Below are 17506 nucleotides of genomic sequence, written 5' to 3' on the forward strand. Positions count from 1 at the left end.
GTCCAGGCGTATGTATAATGATCCCTCGAAGTCACCTCCTTTGTATCTTGTACAGCTTAGGGGGGAGGATCCAGCTGGATCCGTGTAGACCAGAACCTGATTAAGTTAAATAATCACTTTTTGTTCTAATCTCCACATCTTATAACAAATTTATAAAAAAAATACAGCCACAATGCAGGTAAAGGGGTCCCATTATATTTCTCGTAAAGTCCGAACCCCGGCCGACATCGTCGCAGCTGGGTTCGGCCCAGACCAGTGACAGCTTGGCCCGCTAAGATTACATGTAGATACACTGAATATGAATCTTGTGGATTGGTTTAACATCATATTAATTTGGTGCCTCATGCAACTACATAAGCATCATTTTCATGGGTAACAGCTCTTCGGATCTTGATGGATATAACGCTAATTATTTCAACAGCTTCCATGCACTGAATGGTACCTGTGGTTAATAGGAGTTGATCTGACACTGCGTGTGGTTGTCTTGCTCCCACGCACTGCGGGGCAACTTGGTGGGGACGCATGCAAAACTGGCAGCATTGATTATCTCTTCTTGCATTCCCCACAGGACAAACACGCTTTCATTGAACAATGCCTTGTCTCTCGTTGTGGGCGTGGGGTTGCCTTGTTCACATCTTGAACGTGTGGGGCCTCGTGGGGCTCTAGGATTAGGGAAAGTACTTTCCATGTACCTTGCTGAATATAAGTCCATTTTTTTCCACGTTTTCATGCCAGATTTTTCAATTCAAGTCAGCCAAAACTATACATCATGTCCTGCTTTTTCATTTTGTTTTTTCTGCCGTCATATGCATTTCATATGTTAATAGTTAATTTTATAGGTCTCAGATGAGCTTGAGGGTTATCCTACAGCTCGAGCAAGAACCGGAACCCCCATTCTTCCCATTGTCCCTTAAGAGTCCAGGGCTGTGTCCGTACTAGGTAGTAAAATCTCCAAGTGCTTTAACTTGCACATGGGGCCCACCTTCCTTGCGGTACAGAAACATAGCCTTCCACAGGTTCCAAACTGGAGATGCACCTCCAACGCACCTCAACTCTGCCCGTTTGAGCTATGTCCTTCAGGGAAATTAATTTTATAGGTAGAATAAAATTTGGCACTCTACAAATTAGAGGATCAAATACTAATCTTTTATGAAAATATTGATAAGAGGCTTGTACTAATTATTCGTGCATAATTACAAGAAATTTCAATTTTCATGCATGAATCTAAATCTGTTGTACTAGTGCAATAAACATGTTTGAGAAATCAAAAAGTTAATACGTGTGCCAGCCCATATCATTTCAGTATCAAATGTGGCACTAGTAGTGGGTCCTGCAGCATATATACATATGTGTTATGCACCAGTCAATATCAACATGATCTAGGGCTGCTTGGACTTTCTTTGAGCTTTAAAAGGCCTTAGCTCAAGCTCAAATCAAGCTCTAGCAGAAGTACTGAGCTCGGGTTGGCTAAGTTTTGAAGAAGTAGGCTGATAAAGAAAGGAGAAACAATGACAAGAGAGCTAATTTTTTTTACATGGTCCTATGTTTAGTCTGCATCCATGATACCTCTTAGTCACACAGGACAACAATAGTGGAGCCACAGGTAGCTGATCTGGGCAATTGCCAACAACAACCCACACAAATTTCCTTATTTATATATTGATGCTTTCTTAAATTTTATTTATTTATACATCGGTAGCCCTTAAAAGTTTAAAATTTAAAATGGTACTGCCTCCTTGCCAAAACAATTTCTAGCTCCGCTACTGCTCTATAATCACCTAGAATGGGACTTCACAGTGATCCCAACCAGAAAACTTAGTATGGATCCCATCCTTCAGAACTACTGATGCAGCAATAAAATAATGGGTCAGTCTATGGCCCTGGGATTTGTGAAGCCCACACACTTGTTCTAGAGTCCTTTTTCTTCTCCACCTTTTTTGAGTTTTCCATGCAGTAGCCAGTTTGCTTAATGGCGAATTATTATAGATCAATGGCCCAACCAGGAACATTGTCTGAAATGGCATTGCTTGGGTCACAACAAGAGAACACATTTTTAGTGATGACAAAAAACTGTAGCTAAATACATTAAAAACCATTGCTAAAGGTTTTTAGCGACAGTTCCAAACCATAACTAAAATTATTACAAAACCTGCTTATTATCACTGTGGTTAGAAACTTTTAGCCACAGTTCATAACTTTTAACTATGTTTTCCCAATATTTATTTTTAATATATATATATATATATATATATAATCACTAATTGACAGAAAAATATGTTATGAACAAATTATTTATGTCATAAAAAAGTATATTTTACAAAATTCCTTTCATTGATCATAAACTAAACGTTACAAATTTATTCTCTCAACCTTGCACCTGAGGCCAAAGCTCCTTGCAACTGTACCTGCACCTGAAGCATTCTGTTCTCATCTCCGATAATCGAATAGGCTTGTATGCCATCCGCTGCCCCACATCAGAACTAGCAACATTAATCATTACATGATGAAATATATTCTCATCAAAACAAAGCCTCCCATTGAAGAAGAAAATCATAAAAACTACAACCAAAGGCATGAAGATCTCAGTACCCCTAACGACCATCATTTGAAACACACCTCAAAAACCAACAGGCACTAAAAATTCCATTGAATCAAGAAAAAAAAAACAAAGAGAGAAAACAATTAGCATAACCAAATTCAACTCTAATCCACCTAAACCGCACAAAAAACTGTAAAACAAGGAGAAAAAAGCATTTAGACACCCAAATTGAAACCAAACAGGTGCAAGTAACCACTTCCAATAAAAAAACAGAAACTTCAAAACAAATAATAAGAAGGGGAAGTCCTAATTACCCTGAAATCCATGAAAGGATGAATTGGTGTCTTAGAGTATAAGCTAAAAAGCCATCACAAATGTGCCTTCAATAATGGAAGAGGATGGAGAAAGCTGCTATTCTCATTGGCTAAATTGCAAGAGGAGTCAAAAAACAAGAAGAGGAAGAGGAGGGTCCAACCTTGCAGCACAAGTGCAAAGTGCATCTTCTCACAATTCCACACATTAACAATTTCAAGCTGATTACAATTTTCAGATGAAGTTTAAATTTTGGAAGAAAAGTGGTCATGATAAAGTTACAGTAAGTAGATCTATGACAATTAGGAAACAAGAGCTATATAAAAGATGAATCTCTTGAAGCATATGATTGCTTATACAATTACTATTGGCCTTGACAAACTGTTAATGAACATGGTAGCAACACCAACTTTAAATTATGAGGAGGCACCAACCTAAGTATATGGAAATCAAAAGTTTAAGCATTTCCAATTATCAAATAGTCTATAGGCAGATATACATATGTACATAACAAAGGAATGTAGCATGTTTGGCAAATTCCTACCTTTATATCTATCATTTGACATAGATACATATAAGCTGAATTTAGGTATATTCTAACCTGCTCTTCAATGGAGCAGACTACCGACCATATTCTACAAACTATCTTAGACATGATCTAGAATTGCATATTGAATTAAAACCAAGAAGAAAAGTAGATAATTAACAAGAAATTTAATTACATACTTCAACCTCTAACAGACATGGTTGAATGCCTTCTAGACACACTAACTGATTAACCATGAAATCAAACCTTCAAAGATTGAGATTAGACAAAAAAAATGACATTTATCTCTTATAGAAAGTAACGAAGCTGGAACTGCTACCATATGACAGCTTGCATTGTTTAAAACTGAAGTTAGTAATTCACACCTCACGATAAGGTTTATATCAGGCTGCATGATTAAAGTGTTATTTCAAATAATACCATATAGCTATAAGGATTTATGTTTTACAGTGCAGTAAAACTTGTAAAAGGAATTTAGCTGTTATGTTTGTAATAAACCTCACTTCCAAACAATTCAAGATCAGTATCTACTGGAGAGATATCACTAAATGAAAAATCACATAGGTGTCTATAGTTCATAGAGTCCTTGTTTCTTAGTTACTTTGATAATTATTTGGTCACTTAATGTCTTAAATCTTAGTTTGCAATTATGCATAGAGCTCTATATAGGTTTTAGTTCAGTTACTAAATATTTAACTAGAGTACTTTATCTTGCAACATCTAAGCACGTAGAATAAAATATTCTGATGAAAGCATTTAAACTATTGTACTTTGCAACACTCTGCCCAAAACATTTGTTTTATACTCCAAATGTCATATTCAAGCCCAGACCTGCACTTAAACACTTTAGAGGCAACATAATAGTCACTGCCAATAATATCCTAAAATTGCTTTCCTGAAGTTTCAATTTGGTTTTTGATCACATATAGGTGCACCATGTATTAGGAGAAGAAAGAACTCCATGCTTTCAATAGAAAATTAATTCCATAAAGACTTATGTTCATATTTGTTGCAACAGAAAAATTGTTCTTGATTAGTAACAAATACAACCAAAAACATAAGTAACAAATAACTAAACAACAAAAAACTGAATGACAAGAACCTATTTAGACAGCACAATAACAGAGCAGCAAAAAACTATGAGTGTAGGTCGAATAATAAGAAAAGGATAAGCATTTGTCTTTAAAACAATAGTCTATAAGTGCAATGACCTTTTATAAATCTATAACTAAAAGTAGCTAACTTTATAGCTGATACCTTCTCCATTTCTTAGGATTTTTTAAATATGAGCAGCTAAAAATTACAAAGATTCAGTAATTAGATAATTTTTGGTACAAAATAGGCAAGCAATTTTTCTTAATCAACAACTACAGATGTAATTCTCCATATGAAGATAAAATTTAAAAAAGATAAATAAAAATTATACATCTTCCCCTTGTTTAAAACTTTTGCTTATAAAAACCAATTGAATCTACTTTTCTACCAATGAGGTCAAGAAGGCCTACCTGGAACGAGCAAGATGTTAGTTACCTTAGAAAATTATGGATTAACAAATTTATCATGGAAACATAAATAGAATATTTTATTTAATAACAATTAAACGATAATGAGAATAAACTTTTGGAGATGCTAATGGATGCCTTTCAAACTTAAGCTAACAATAGTCTAGCCAATTGCTTTTATTTTCCCCCACAAGTTGCAAACACCAGAATCCAAATAGGCTTAGATATATTAATAATATTGTTATGTGTTCCAACTTGGTCAAAATGTTTACAAAATAGTTAATGGCTTCAAGAATCCACTGGCAATGTTGCTTCTAGGCTGCACTAACACAACAATAGTAAGGGAGTGATTAAAGAAGAACAAGAACAAATACGAAGGGAGAAAGATCAGTGGAGTCAGTATACCAAACTAATGTAAGAACACGGTTTCAATGTTTCTACATGATTTTTTTTTATGGTAGTAAAAGTCATTACCATACTAAAAATAGTCAAAGGTGGCAAATGATTGATTGTCCAAAAGCAAAAAAAGAAAATCAACTAGAAAACTTGAAGTCAAATCTCTCAAATTGAGACCAATTGAAATGCGAAGAATGCTACTACACCATTCAACTAATAAGAACCTATTATCACTAAATTTAATAGTATTTACTTTCAAAATAGGAAAAAGACATAATTTCTGGAATTGAAAACAATCTCACTCTTGCAAAACACCCACAAACATAAATACAGTATTGGAAAGCCATTGTAGACTCTAAAGCATATATAACATTAATTTTAAATAATTTTTCTAAACATTTCTACAATTTTCAATTAACTAAAAATTTATATATATGCTAAAAAGATTATTTTTCTTTTATAGAAAAGCTAACACATAATAAGTATGTATATTCTAAACTTATGCATATTATAACCAATTTTTTTATGAAACCAATGAATTTAATATATCACATACACTAAGTTATCTGATCTCTTCATAGATAGGTCCTTAAGAAAGTTAGGTCCACCTAAAAAGATTGATCCATAGGGCTAAGTCCATTATTAGATTACATTTTCCGTCTCCAAGAAAACTCACAACTATGTACCTCAACAATATATGAACAAACATAATGAAGACAAGTCACATAACTAATTGTCCTTTAAACCTATAGCAAGAAAAATATAATAGTGAGGATCATTCAAATGACCATGAGGAAATGGAAGTAAGGGTCACAACTATGTGAATATTGCAGGTAGCAAGCATGATCGGATTAAAAACTCCATGTCAAAATGTTTCATACCAAGAAAAAAACTCAAGCCATGGTATGAAACTGTCTCTCAAAACTAAATTGGTAAAAGAAAACTGATCAAGGGCAAACAAAAATGGATAGATCATAAGCCCATGTTAACCTATATAACAATAAGGCATATTACAAAATGTATATGTTATCACATTACCTAAGCATCTTTATTTCTTTGGAGTATGAAAATAATTCGGAGAATGGAAAAATTAAATGATGGATTCATAGTAGGATCAATAAACATGTAATACAATTCCATTAAACAAAATCACAACCAATATCTAACAATGAAGAAACAAATAAAGATCAATATACATGCATTACAGATCATGACATATAAATACATATTTATCCATAAGAAAACTTGATGTAGGAAAAAGCATGTAAGGTGATCAAGGTCTGGAAAATTTCTTATACAATGAAAGGAGAATTTCAAACATAGAAGAAAAATATCCTACATTTTCCCACTATAAACTAAGAACTAAAAATTAGGTTCGTCAAACCAAACATCTCTAGTCAGATCCGATGAACAAAACCAATGTACCTAAAAATGCACAAAAGCTATTGCAAGGGAAGAATTGATCTGAAATGGAAGAATCCAACTCAGTCCTTGCCTATTACGACTCTCAAGTTCTCAATCTTCTTCTTTCTTTTTTTTTACAATAAGAAATAAATGAACTATGAGGTGGAGTGGTAAAGCATACACTCTTTTAGTAACTGAGTCACCTTGATGCATTTCTAAACCATGTTTGCCTTGTTCTTCTTAGCTTGCTCTGCACTTTTCTCATGCAAAAGCTTTTCATGCAGCCACCTCCCCTCATAAAGAAACGGAACTCTCCCTCCGTTTGCTCACCCTTCTCATCATCACTAAGGCCTTCCTCTTCTCCTTTACCTTCTTCTTAGCTTTTTCTTCCATCACCCCTCTTGTCCCTACTGCATCGTTCAAATCTTTTCAATTCAACAACGTGGATGCCATAGATATTGTCATAGAGAGAGGGCTTACTAATACGGGGCAGTGATTGTCTGAGGCAACATCTTCACAAATGATTTCAAGCTATTCCAAAATATGTAGCATTTCATCAATGATCATCTGCTGCAACATTTTCATGGACAAAAATGTCGATGGTGATATGGAGCAATGTGAATGAGAAGAGGAGAAAGAAGGAAAACCTAACCATGTGAAACTAAATTGGACAGGCTCGATTTGTGTCAAAAAGTATAGGAACTGGTCCATCAAGAATACATTTGCCAGATCCATTTCGACTAAGCAGTAGGTATGTTTTGCAAACTATGGCTACTGCCCTGTGTTGTTGTATAAGATTTGTATAGACATCCTGATAAGAGAAAATCTCTTCCTTGAGATAGAGTTGGAACTAGAGAAATAGTGCTCAACTGTTACAATCCTTAGCCTATAAGGGACGGACTGGCTTTGTATAATTTGTGGTGTAAATGCCCACCCATTGAATTTGTGCTCAAAGAGAGAAACGGTTGAAGAGAAAAAAGTATGTGGTAAAGATATCAATGATAGAGGGGAGACGTGTAGCACGGGAATAGGAGAGAGAGAGACATGCTTGAAGGAAGTTATGGGTCCACATTCTAGCAGGTTTAACATGCTTTGGGAGGTTGAACATGAGGAGCTCGACTCCTTTTATACTGTTCAAACATGAAAAAATGGTGTGAACCATATAGCAAAGAACAGATAATAGAAAGAGAGCTGAACCTAAGCTCTTAGGTTGCAAATGGAGGAAGACACAAAGACCAATAAAGTGAAAGAGATGGATTGTCAACTTAAGAATATGATGCATACTGATTTTCTGGAGAACCCCCTTTCCTCCAACAATGTCTCTGGAGATGACAGAGCAGATGAAGATTTTGCCTCTAATTTCACTTTCTAAGCAAAGAGTAGCAAAGATAGTCTTTAACCTTAAGGATGAGAAGGTGTGCATTGGAAAGCTTGAAGAAATTATCTCAAAGGGATGGCATTATATGTCAAACAATCACATTACAGAAGAAGAGAGAGTAAAGGATCAAAAGATAGGGCAATACTTAGAAACATTAGCAATGGATCCATCTCCCACATGAAGGAAAATGTCGAAACTGTTTCTAAAAACATCTCACAAAATATAATAGTCATATTCTTGATTTGGTTGAGACAAACACCAAACCTACACCTAAGAAGGCCTCAACGGCCCTCATCCATGAAAACAATATCATGGAATATTTGTGTCCTCGCTATGAGGGCTGCGTGATATTACTAAGAGAAACGAAGCTATGGTGCTTTTTCATCTTTGATTCCATGTTGTCGATGGAAGGAGTGAAAGCATGCCATGTAAAGGCAAATAGATTTGTGGTTGTTTTTAACTATGATCTTATAGGTGGGATAACTAAAACTCTCTCTGGTTAGGATCTATGGGAAGTGAGAGTTGTGACTACTTATACATGTCTTCATTAAATGCCATTATATTAAGGAAAGCATTCATGTTATGATGGACACTACTACAACTAGTGGCAAAAGGAGATGCTTTGAGCTTGCTCCAATAGATAGTTAAAGGGTATGATGACCCGTGCAATTTGCTTGGAGACTTTAAACTTTAAGGGGAGCCATGGAGAAGACGGGAAGAGTTCCAAACCACACAGCTCTTGCTAGAATTTCAGTAAATTGTTACTACATTGAAATATTATGGTCGTGAGGAGAAAAATAAGACCTTCCTCTGGACAAATAACTGTGAAATAATAATGTATAGGCTTAACTAGCGTTTAGTTAACCTATCTCAGAGAGAAATTTGGGGTGCAGGAAGCTCGTTTCCTATTCTACATAGATCCATCTTAGACCACTCATCTTTGCTGTTCTTTTCAAGAAAAGTACACACATCTAATTGACATGCTTATGAATTTTGGTATTTTTTTCATTGGCGAAAAGGGAAGGATGCCAAAGGAGTATAGAGGATGCTTGGGAATGCTAGACTTAGGGTTATGCCATGATCAAGGTTTTGTCTAGAATTGCAAGAATGACCTGTTTTGTTAATATTTCGGTTAAAATTTCAAGACATAGGGAGGTGCAAGAAAGACTAGAACATGGGGGACATTCTCTTGTAGGTTTGAAGCAAACATTAAGGATTAAACTAAGGAACTATTTAAAAGAAGACAATATTTGACATCAAAGGCTAGAGTCAAATGCATATAAAAGGGTGACAAAAACACAACATTTATCATGCTTTAATTAGAGAAGTACATGCTAAAAATACAACACATGCTCTACAACACCATGGTTTTTGCTTCAATAGGGAGCCTGAAATGAAATGCATATGCAAATAATTCATTTAATTTTTGATTGGGATCTCCAAAGACATAGGGAACTACTTTATAATCTAAAAGATGCTCATATTGTTTTGGCAGCAAACAACTCAACTTTGATGAGACATACATACATCGAAGGTGGAGGATGTTTTCAGCCTAGGAAGCCATAGTGCACTTGGCCCATATGATTTCTTTCAAGCATTTTACCAAGACTTTGGAATGTGATTGGCTTGGATATGTTCAAGGAAATTGACAATTTTCTCAAAACTGATAAACTAGCGCATAAGATTAACATGTCTACTAGCATTCTCATACCAAAGACTCCTAAAGCCAATAGTGTGCAACAGTTTAGACTGTTAGCCTTACGCAATTTGTCATATAAGATCATCTTAAATCTATTGGTAGAGTGCATGGAAGGCATGCTAATGAATGTGAAATAGTAGGTGTTTTTCTACCACGTATGATGCTTGAAATCACTAAAGTCTATGATAAAGTTAATTGGGGTTTCCAAGGGTAGGCTCTCTTCTCTAATACAAGGATTCTCAAAAGAATGGATATATCAAGTAATGGTTCGCGTCTCATCTACATCAGTGCCGTTCATGGTTAGTAGTAAGGAAGGCAACTATTGCAATATGAAGAGAGGGAGAAGGCAGAGAGTCCCTCGACCTCCATATCTTTTTGTTGTGGTCATGAAATCTTAGCTGGAAGAATAAATATACAAGAGGAAAAATGAACTAAATTTGAGAATCCTAAGACAGCGATAAATGTCCCTTCATGCTGGCATATATCATTGATATGCTAATTTTTTGTAGACCCCAAGTCTTTCTTAGTTAGAGATGTGAAAGCCGGATTCCCTTAGTGTATCTTTAAGCCTAAAGGTGAGCCAAGAAAAATTAATGATTATTACTTTTCAGGTGAACTGCAATGAATCCTTGAGGCTGGGGGATATTCTAGGGGAAGACATGACAATCTTCCTACCCAATACCTTGGTCCTCTACTCTTCTAAAGAAATTTAAGGTCATAATACTATAAAGACCTATTGAATAAAATCAACAAGAAACTAGCGTCATGGAGAGTCACTTTTCCATCACATGCAAACAAGATGTGTTTCTAGAACATGTTATTCTTCAAGTAATTAGTTGGAATGGAATCTGTTACCTTCAACTATTAGAGAGCTAATTGCAAAAATGTCAAAATTTCTTTGGGGATGGCTAGGTGCATGTAGGAATACTCCATCCATAGCTTGGATAAACCTCTATAGACCTGTACAAGAAGGAGAAACTGACTTGTTTAGCATCCAAGATATGAATAAATCTAGCCAATTCAGTCAATCTAGCTCTTCAAATCTGCTCAAACAAATCCATTTGAGCAGGAGTAGCCAGAGTAACATATATGTGTCTGCAACTTATGTTCTCTTAGAAGTTGTAATAGAGGATCCTGGTTTTTAAAAGAGTAATATGGGATGGGTAGAAGATCAGTCATCATGTTCAGTGGAAAATCAGAGAAGGCAACATCAAATTACGGCAAGATAGGTGAGTAGAAGTCTATATACCTTATTGATTTCAAAATACTGTATTACATTTGAAGGTAGTTTTCTCTTTTTCGTTGTTGATGCTATTAACACTAATCTAATTCCATCCCTTGAGTTTAGGGAACTCCTCCACAAGTGTGGGGTAAGTGTACCTGCTTGAGGGACAAGCCTGACCATCTATTGATGGGCAATAAACCTAGAGATGACATGAGCCCAAAGATGAATGCGGCCTGGAGGGAATATGTGTGGTACTACTGCCCACATGCATGACGGTTCTTATATGTTGCATCTTATGACAGGCTTCTTATGTAGGAGTAGATGAAGAAATGGGGTAAGGAAACGACCAACACATGTCATATCTAATTGAACTAGCAACAAATACTGATTACATTCTCTTCGCTTACAAACTAGCAAAAGCACCTAAAGAGTCATTGTTAACAAATTCAATCACTGATGTAGCTGGGAGTTCAGAGAGAGAAAAATCATCATAACATTAAACCTAATCCCAGGCTAAACAAGATTATGGAAGCAGCAACATAATTACTAAAACAGTCTATGAATAAAATAGAAAATATAAAAGAGGGTCAGAACTAAAAATAATGAAAATAATCTGGGAGTTCAGAGAGAGAAAAATCATCATAACATTAAACCTAATCCCAGGCTAAACAAGATTATGGAAGCAGCAACATAATTACTAAAACAGTCTATCAATAAAATAGAAAATATAAAAGAGGGTCTGAACTAAAAATAATGAAAATAATACTAACGTCTAGAAATTACTCATAACCACCTAACCGACTAAAAATTATTTTTTAACACTCTCCCTCAAGCTGGAGCATAGATATCTATCATGCTTAGTTTGTTACAATATCTAATGAAGTCTCTAATTGGGAGATATTTGGTAAACATATCTGCAAATTGCCCTTTTGAAGTAACATGAACGTAGATATAGCTTTGGCCAATACATAATCATAATATAATGACAATACACTTCCATGTGATTCATCTTTTCATGAAAAACTAGATTGTTAGAAATATATGTAGCTGCCTTATTACCACACATCATCTACAATGGTAGTTTTAATTTGAACACTAAGACCATCCAACATAAATCTTATCCACGTCATTTCTGCAGTAGTTTGAGCTAAAGCTTGATATTATAACTTTGCACTGTACCTGACCACTACCCTTTGCTTCTTACTCCTCTATGATATAAGAATATTCCCAACAATCACATAGAATCCAATAGTAGATTTCCTATTATTAATAGAATCTACATAGTCAGCATCAGCTTACTACTTTGTATCTAGAAAAGATCTCCATTGGAATACAAGTCCATTCCCTAGAGATGACTCAAAAACCTTAAAAGCATCATGGCTGCATGTCGATGAACTCTCCTAAGCTTGTCCATAAACTAAGTAAAATTCTCAACAGCTGAAGATATATTCGGCCTGGCAACAGCCACATAAAGGAGCTTCCCAATCAACGACCTATAAGATGTATTGTCTACAGGCGCTAACTCATCATCAAGAAGGAAAACTATGGAATTTATTAGGATGCTCATGGGATTTGCTCCAATCATGCCAACTTTCTACAATAAATCAAGTACACTCTTTATCTAAGATAGGAAAACTTCCTTGTTGGACCTAGACACTTCAATTCCCAAGAAGTATCTAAGAGAACCAAGGTCTTTGGTAACAAAGTGCTTTTGCATATACTTCTTAGTTTTTGCAATATCCTATTCATTTTCACCTATTAAAATGATATCATCCACATACACAACCATTGCTACAATACCTCTTTTACTCTTATTAATGAATAAAGAGTAATTTGAGAAAGATCGCTAAAAACCAAACTAGTCATAACCTCCAAGAGTTTGTAAAATGAGGCCTATGGACTTTGCTTAAGACCATAAATCATTGTTAACACCCTAAATTTTTCCATCTCAACCGATGGATACAATTTCAAAATCTTAAAAAAAATACTTTCACAAAACAATTGTAAAAAACTTTAGTTTCAAATCAAATTTCGAATATAAGCACAATTTAGGTTCACATCATGAATTTAACTCGTAGAACAAATGCCAATGTAGGATTATGAGTCCAAATCCTAATCCAATACTCAATATTGGATCCAAATTAGGGTTTGAAACCCGAAGACAATTGAAATTGTCATTTGGAATCCAAATCTAGATTCAAATCCTCATTATCCAATTCAAGATCTAAGTTCCCAAGTGGAACCCTCATGTGGGCCCCACCTAGCTCGCATGGCCAAGACCCTACCAAGAGGCCACACACCCTCCCTTCTTTTTCAAAAATATCTCCTTCCATTTGAAACTCCATCATTTTTAATGAAATTGGATATGATCATCATTGAACTCCATGGGTAAAGAGAGAGATTTATGTCTCTTTCTCTTCATTAATTAAAAAGGAACTCTCTAACTAAGAGAGGCTTTAATTCCAAAGAAGCTATGGTTGCTTCTAACCAACCTACTTAAGGCAGTTCAGCCTAGGTACACCCAAAAGTGGCACACACCCTCAATGATCTCAGTACGTGAGCTCAGCCTAGTCAAACCTAGTCAAAGATTAGGACTACCCCATGATTCAGCTACTGGATAGGAATGGACCCTGACTAGATCACATTCACTTTGACTAAACTTAGTCAAAATGAAAATCAAAATTGAGCTCAATCAAAGCATAAACAAGTGCTTTCTAAGCTCGAATTCATCAAATTACCTCAAACCAAGCCTAGACTAGCTCACAACAAGGAGCTCCGACTTTGGTCAATTGGTCAAATTTGATTAAAATTGAACAATTCTGTCCTCCCATGACCAAATTGAATTCATAAAACGTAAATTTGGTTTTCTATATAAACCCAATACACATTTGAATTTGTCAAATGTACAAATCAAATACCAAATTGAAAATCAATGTATCAAATTGAAATTTGATTTTATTAAAATTGAATTACGAACAAAATGTCCTTTTTCAAACCAAATTTGACAAGATTTTCAAAAGTCTTTTCAAATGAAATTGAATTGTCAAACATAAATTTTGAAACTCATAACATTTAGGTCTAGTCACTAGGTTCCACCTCGCAAGCTCGAATTCAAAAACTGAAACCCAAGCTAAGGGTATTTTTGTCAAGATTTTCAGCCAAACTAAGTATTTAAATAACTATGCCTTGACCCAAATTAGACTTGACTAGGTCTGAACCATGGTTGACCAGAACTAGCTGAGCACACCCAGCTCATGCGTGTGGGCTAGGTGTGCCCCGTTGGAGTCTTTTAAGAGGACCAAAAATCATTTAATCGTCCTTTCTCAAATCAGCAATCCATGTATCATTTAATCGTCATTTAATTCATTGGTCGAATTAGAGGCTGGCTGAGGTGGAAGCCACCTCATCTTATTTTCTAAAATCTAAATCAATTTTTATTCCAGCTTGACACCTAGCTGGACCTATTCTAACTCACCAGCCCAAAAGGGGGCAGATTCCCCTAGACTTGGGCATGCTCCAATAATGAGTTAAGGAGGTAGATGCCCAGCCACCTCCTTCCCTTCCTTGTTCGATTTCAAGGGTATATATACCCACCTTGAGAACTAAGGTAGGGGATGACAATTTGAGAATTCTCTTAACATTTTCTCTTAGTTGCAGCCAAGAACAAGTGCAGCCAAGACCAGCAAGGGGAAGAAGAAAAGAAGAAGAACCATGGAGAAGAAGCTGTCATCCAAGCCTTTTCCGTTTCTCTCTTTCTCATTTTCTAATCCATGCTTTCGAATTTAGCAAGCTCAGGTACTTGAGTGGACCCTTGTTTAGGATTTTTGTCACAAGAAAATCCTCTTCATCCCTGCAATTTTTAGCAAGGAAGAACTCCCTTTTCATCCTTGCTAAGCTTGAATCTTAGTCTAGATTCTTGTTGAGGATTACTAGATTTTGAGAACCATCCAAGAAAAGCCTCAATCACCTAGGTCAACCACAGGGTAAGGGAAATTTCAGCTTGTTCTTCATGCATTTTTGCTTCTTGGTATCATTCTAATTCCATGGTCATGGAGATGGTTCTATTTTATTCTATTTTATAGCTGGGAATGATGTCCAGCCAAGGAAAATATGATCAAGTGTACATGTTAATGCATCTCTTCATGCATAAACCGGTTTTCTAAGAAGAGCACCCATGAATCAATTTTTGAAAAGGGCCTCAAGGTCATGTCCCTTTCAAAAAACAGCCAGCCTAACCCATTTCTGACTCCCCACCATGAGTAAATCCTACAGTGAGGCAGAGATTTCCATGTGTTGCAATATATATAGTTTAAAAGTCTATTGAGAACAGATGCATTCTCATTAACATAATCCACTCTTGCACAAAAAAAATTATAGAGAAACAAGTTTAACCATTGTCTTGATTTCTTCTATTTCAAGTCATTTTGAACTCATGAATTCTTAATCTAGTTGATTAAGGGTGGAGGCAAAGCTTAGAAACTAGTTTTTAATCTTCCTACCTACAAGAACCTAGCTAAGTACCACCCTGGTTCGTAACCTAAGTGGTCCCTTGTCAAATATCTCATTTTAAGAGCAAGATACGATATGTGTGTGTATATATATATATATATAACTTCTTATTAAAAACTATTTTTCTTTAAAATTAGGTTGGAACATGTTTCCAAGCTGGTTTTAAAGAAAGAAAATCGGCATTTTAGTCTTCATAGTTCAAAAATGTAAGATCATTTAACATTTCATCTCAAAATTGTCTATTACAGCATTACATACGTAAAAATGCATGCTTAAAAGAACTATGATGATTTCATAAAATTTAGCTTAAAACTTCAAAGTTTAAACTATTACAATGATAATAATCAGCCACAAAGTGGCTATTTCCCATAGAATTGGAAAAGTTCTAATTTTTTAAATTGGCACCTTAAAGGACATTTCTAGGAGTTGCTGATTTCATTTACCAATTTTCAAATTTGCATGGGATTAATCAATACCCCAAAAATTTCAAAATCACATTAAAAAATCCAATTTTTATTTCTTCCAAAAGAGGAGATTAAACGTGCTGAAATCATCCAAAGAATGGACAAATTTCTTGATAAAAAGCTCGAAACCAGACTTGGTTTAAGAAAAACAAGTCTTCTAAAACCTCATGTTAAAACTCAACATACATGTTCGGCACAAATGGGAACAAATTTTCAAGAGGAACATTTCTCTTGTCGATTTGAAAAAAAATTAACTTATAAAAAGTTAAGTAGATTTTCAAAGCTTTCTCATCATCTTCTAAGAGACAAGCCTTCTTAGAATCGACATTTCTAAATTTCACCTATTTAATCAACACTAAAATTGATTTTATTGCAATTTTCAGACAAAGTTGACATTTTTCACGTCTCTCATATATTTGGAAAATTTATTTTAACTTCATTTATATTATTTTATATTATTTTGCAATTTTACTTTATGTCTCGAGCTTGGGGACGGAATATTTAATTCATGTGCATAATAATATTTTTAGCACATGTAGAGAGAATCCTATATTCCAATTAAAATTAATCTTTTTTTTGTGTGAATCATGAGTTTATGCTTATGTTGAATTGATTTTGATAGATTATGAGAGTGGAAATAATGATTGTCTCACGTAGTTTCCCTTTTCTTTCATGCATTTTTACACACCAAATCAAATTGCACATATACACATTCTCTAGAAATTAAGTGACCAATCACAACAAGAATTTGAAAACTTCACCTAGTCTCAAAATAAAATAAAGCATGATCCTTTGGCCAACCGTTTGAAAACAATATATTTTTGAACATTTTGAAACTCATATTTCATCAAAAGAGTAAGCTCTACTTAGTTGAGAAATTCCAATTTTTCTCTAAAGGAGAATCAGTTTGAATTCAAATTCATATCACTTAGACCTAATCACATGATTTGGAAAAAGAGATTTCCATATCAATCATTTGACAAAGTAACTTAGCATATTTTTTTCCAAAATTTGATCTATTTGCTAGCTAGGCTTAGCTATTTTCTCAAAATTTGATCATAAGTTGATCTCAAACTTCAATCCAAGATCATGAGATGATCTCAAGTGCTCAACAAAGGACTAGACCTCAATTTCAAATTTTCCAATCAAATCCCTAAGTTCCAAACAGAACTTCAATTTTACAATCCATGTTGTTAAAATGACAATTGAATTTTCAAACTCGTGAATCAAAGCCTTGATGTCCATTTATTTCAAATCAATCCTATTTTCGACCAAAACAAGGGTCAGCCCTTCAAACCATTCTCAACATCTTTGCGGATTTTTGAAGTTCAAATGAAACAATGGTCTCCAATTTGAACATTTTTTAAACTTCTAAAGAATTTACTCAAATTCTCTTAAACAAGTTGAATAACTTGTCAAAACATGTCAAATTTCCAAACAATTTATCCAAATTCCACACCAATTTGACAAAAACAGGCTCAATTCGCTTGTTCCAAAGTTAAGATTGAAATGAACTTTCAATTTCAAATCC

At 34.8% G+C, this 17506-nt stretch overlaps 1 protein-coding gene across 1 annotated transcript in view; it reads right to left on the reverse strand.

Moving 5' to 3' along the window:
- Positions 1–2275: 2275 nt before the first annotated feature.
- Positions 2276–17506, reverse strand: part of LOC116256965 (uncharacterized) — a 33929-nt gene continuing 18698 nt past the window's right edge. Inside the window, exon 3 of the mRNA XM_050078629.1 lies at positions 2276–2480. Coding sequence (XP_049934586.1) covers positions 2428–2480 — 53 coding nt within the window. The 3' untranslated portion in view covers positions 2276–2427. The remainder of the gene's footprint in view (positions 2481–17506) is intronic.

The sequence above is a fragment of the Nymphaea colorata genome, chromosome 7, assembly GCF_008831285.2.
Source record: "Nymphaea colorata isolate Beijing-Zhang1983 chromosome 7, ASM883128v2, whole genome shotgun sequence".
NCBI classification, from domain to species: domain Eukaryota; kingdom Viridiplantae; phylum Streptophyta; class Magnoliopsida; order Nymphaeales; family Nymphaeaceae; genus Nymphaea; species Nymphaea colorata.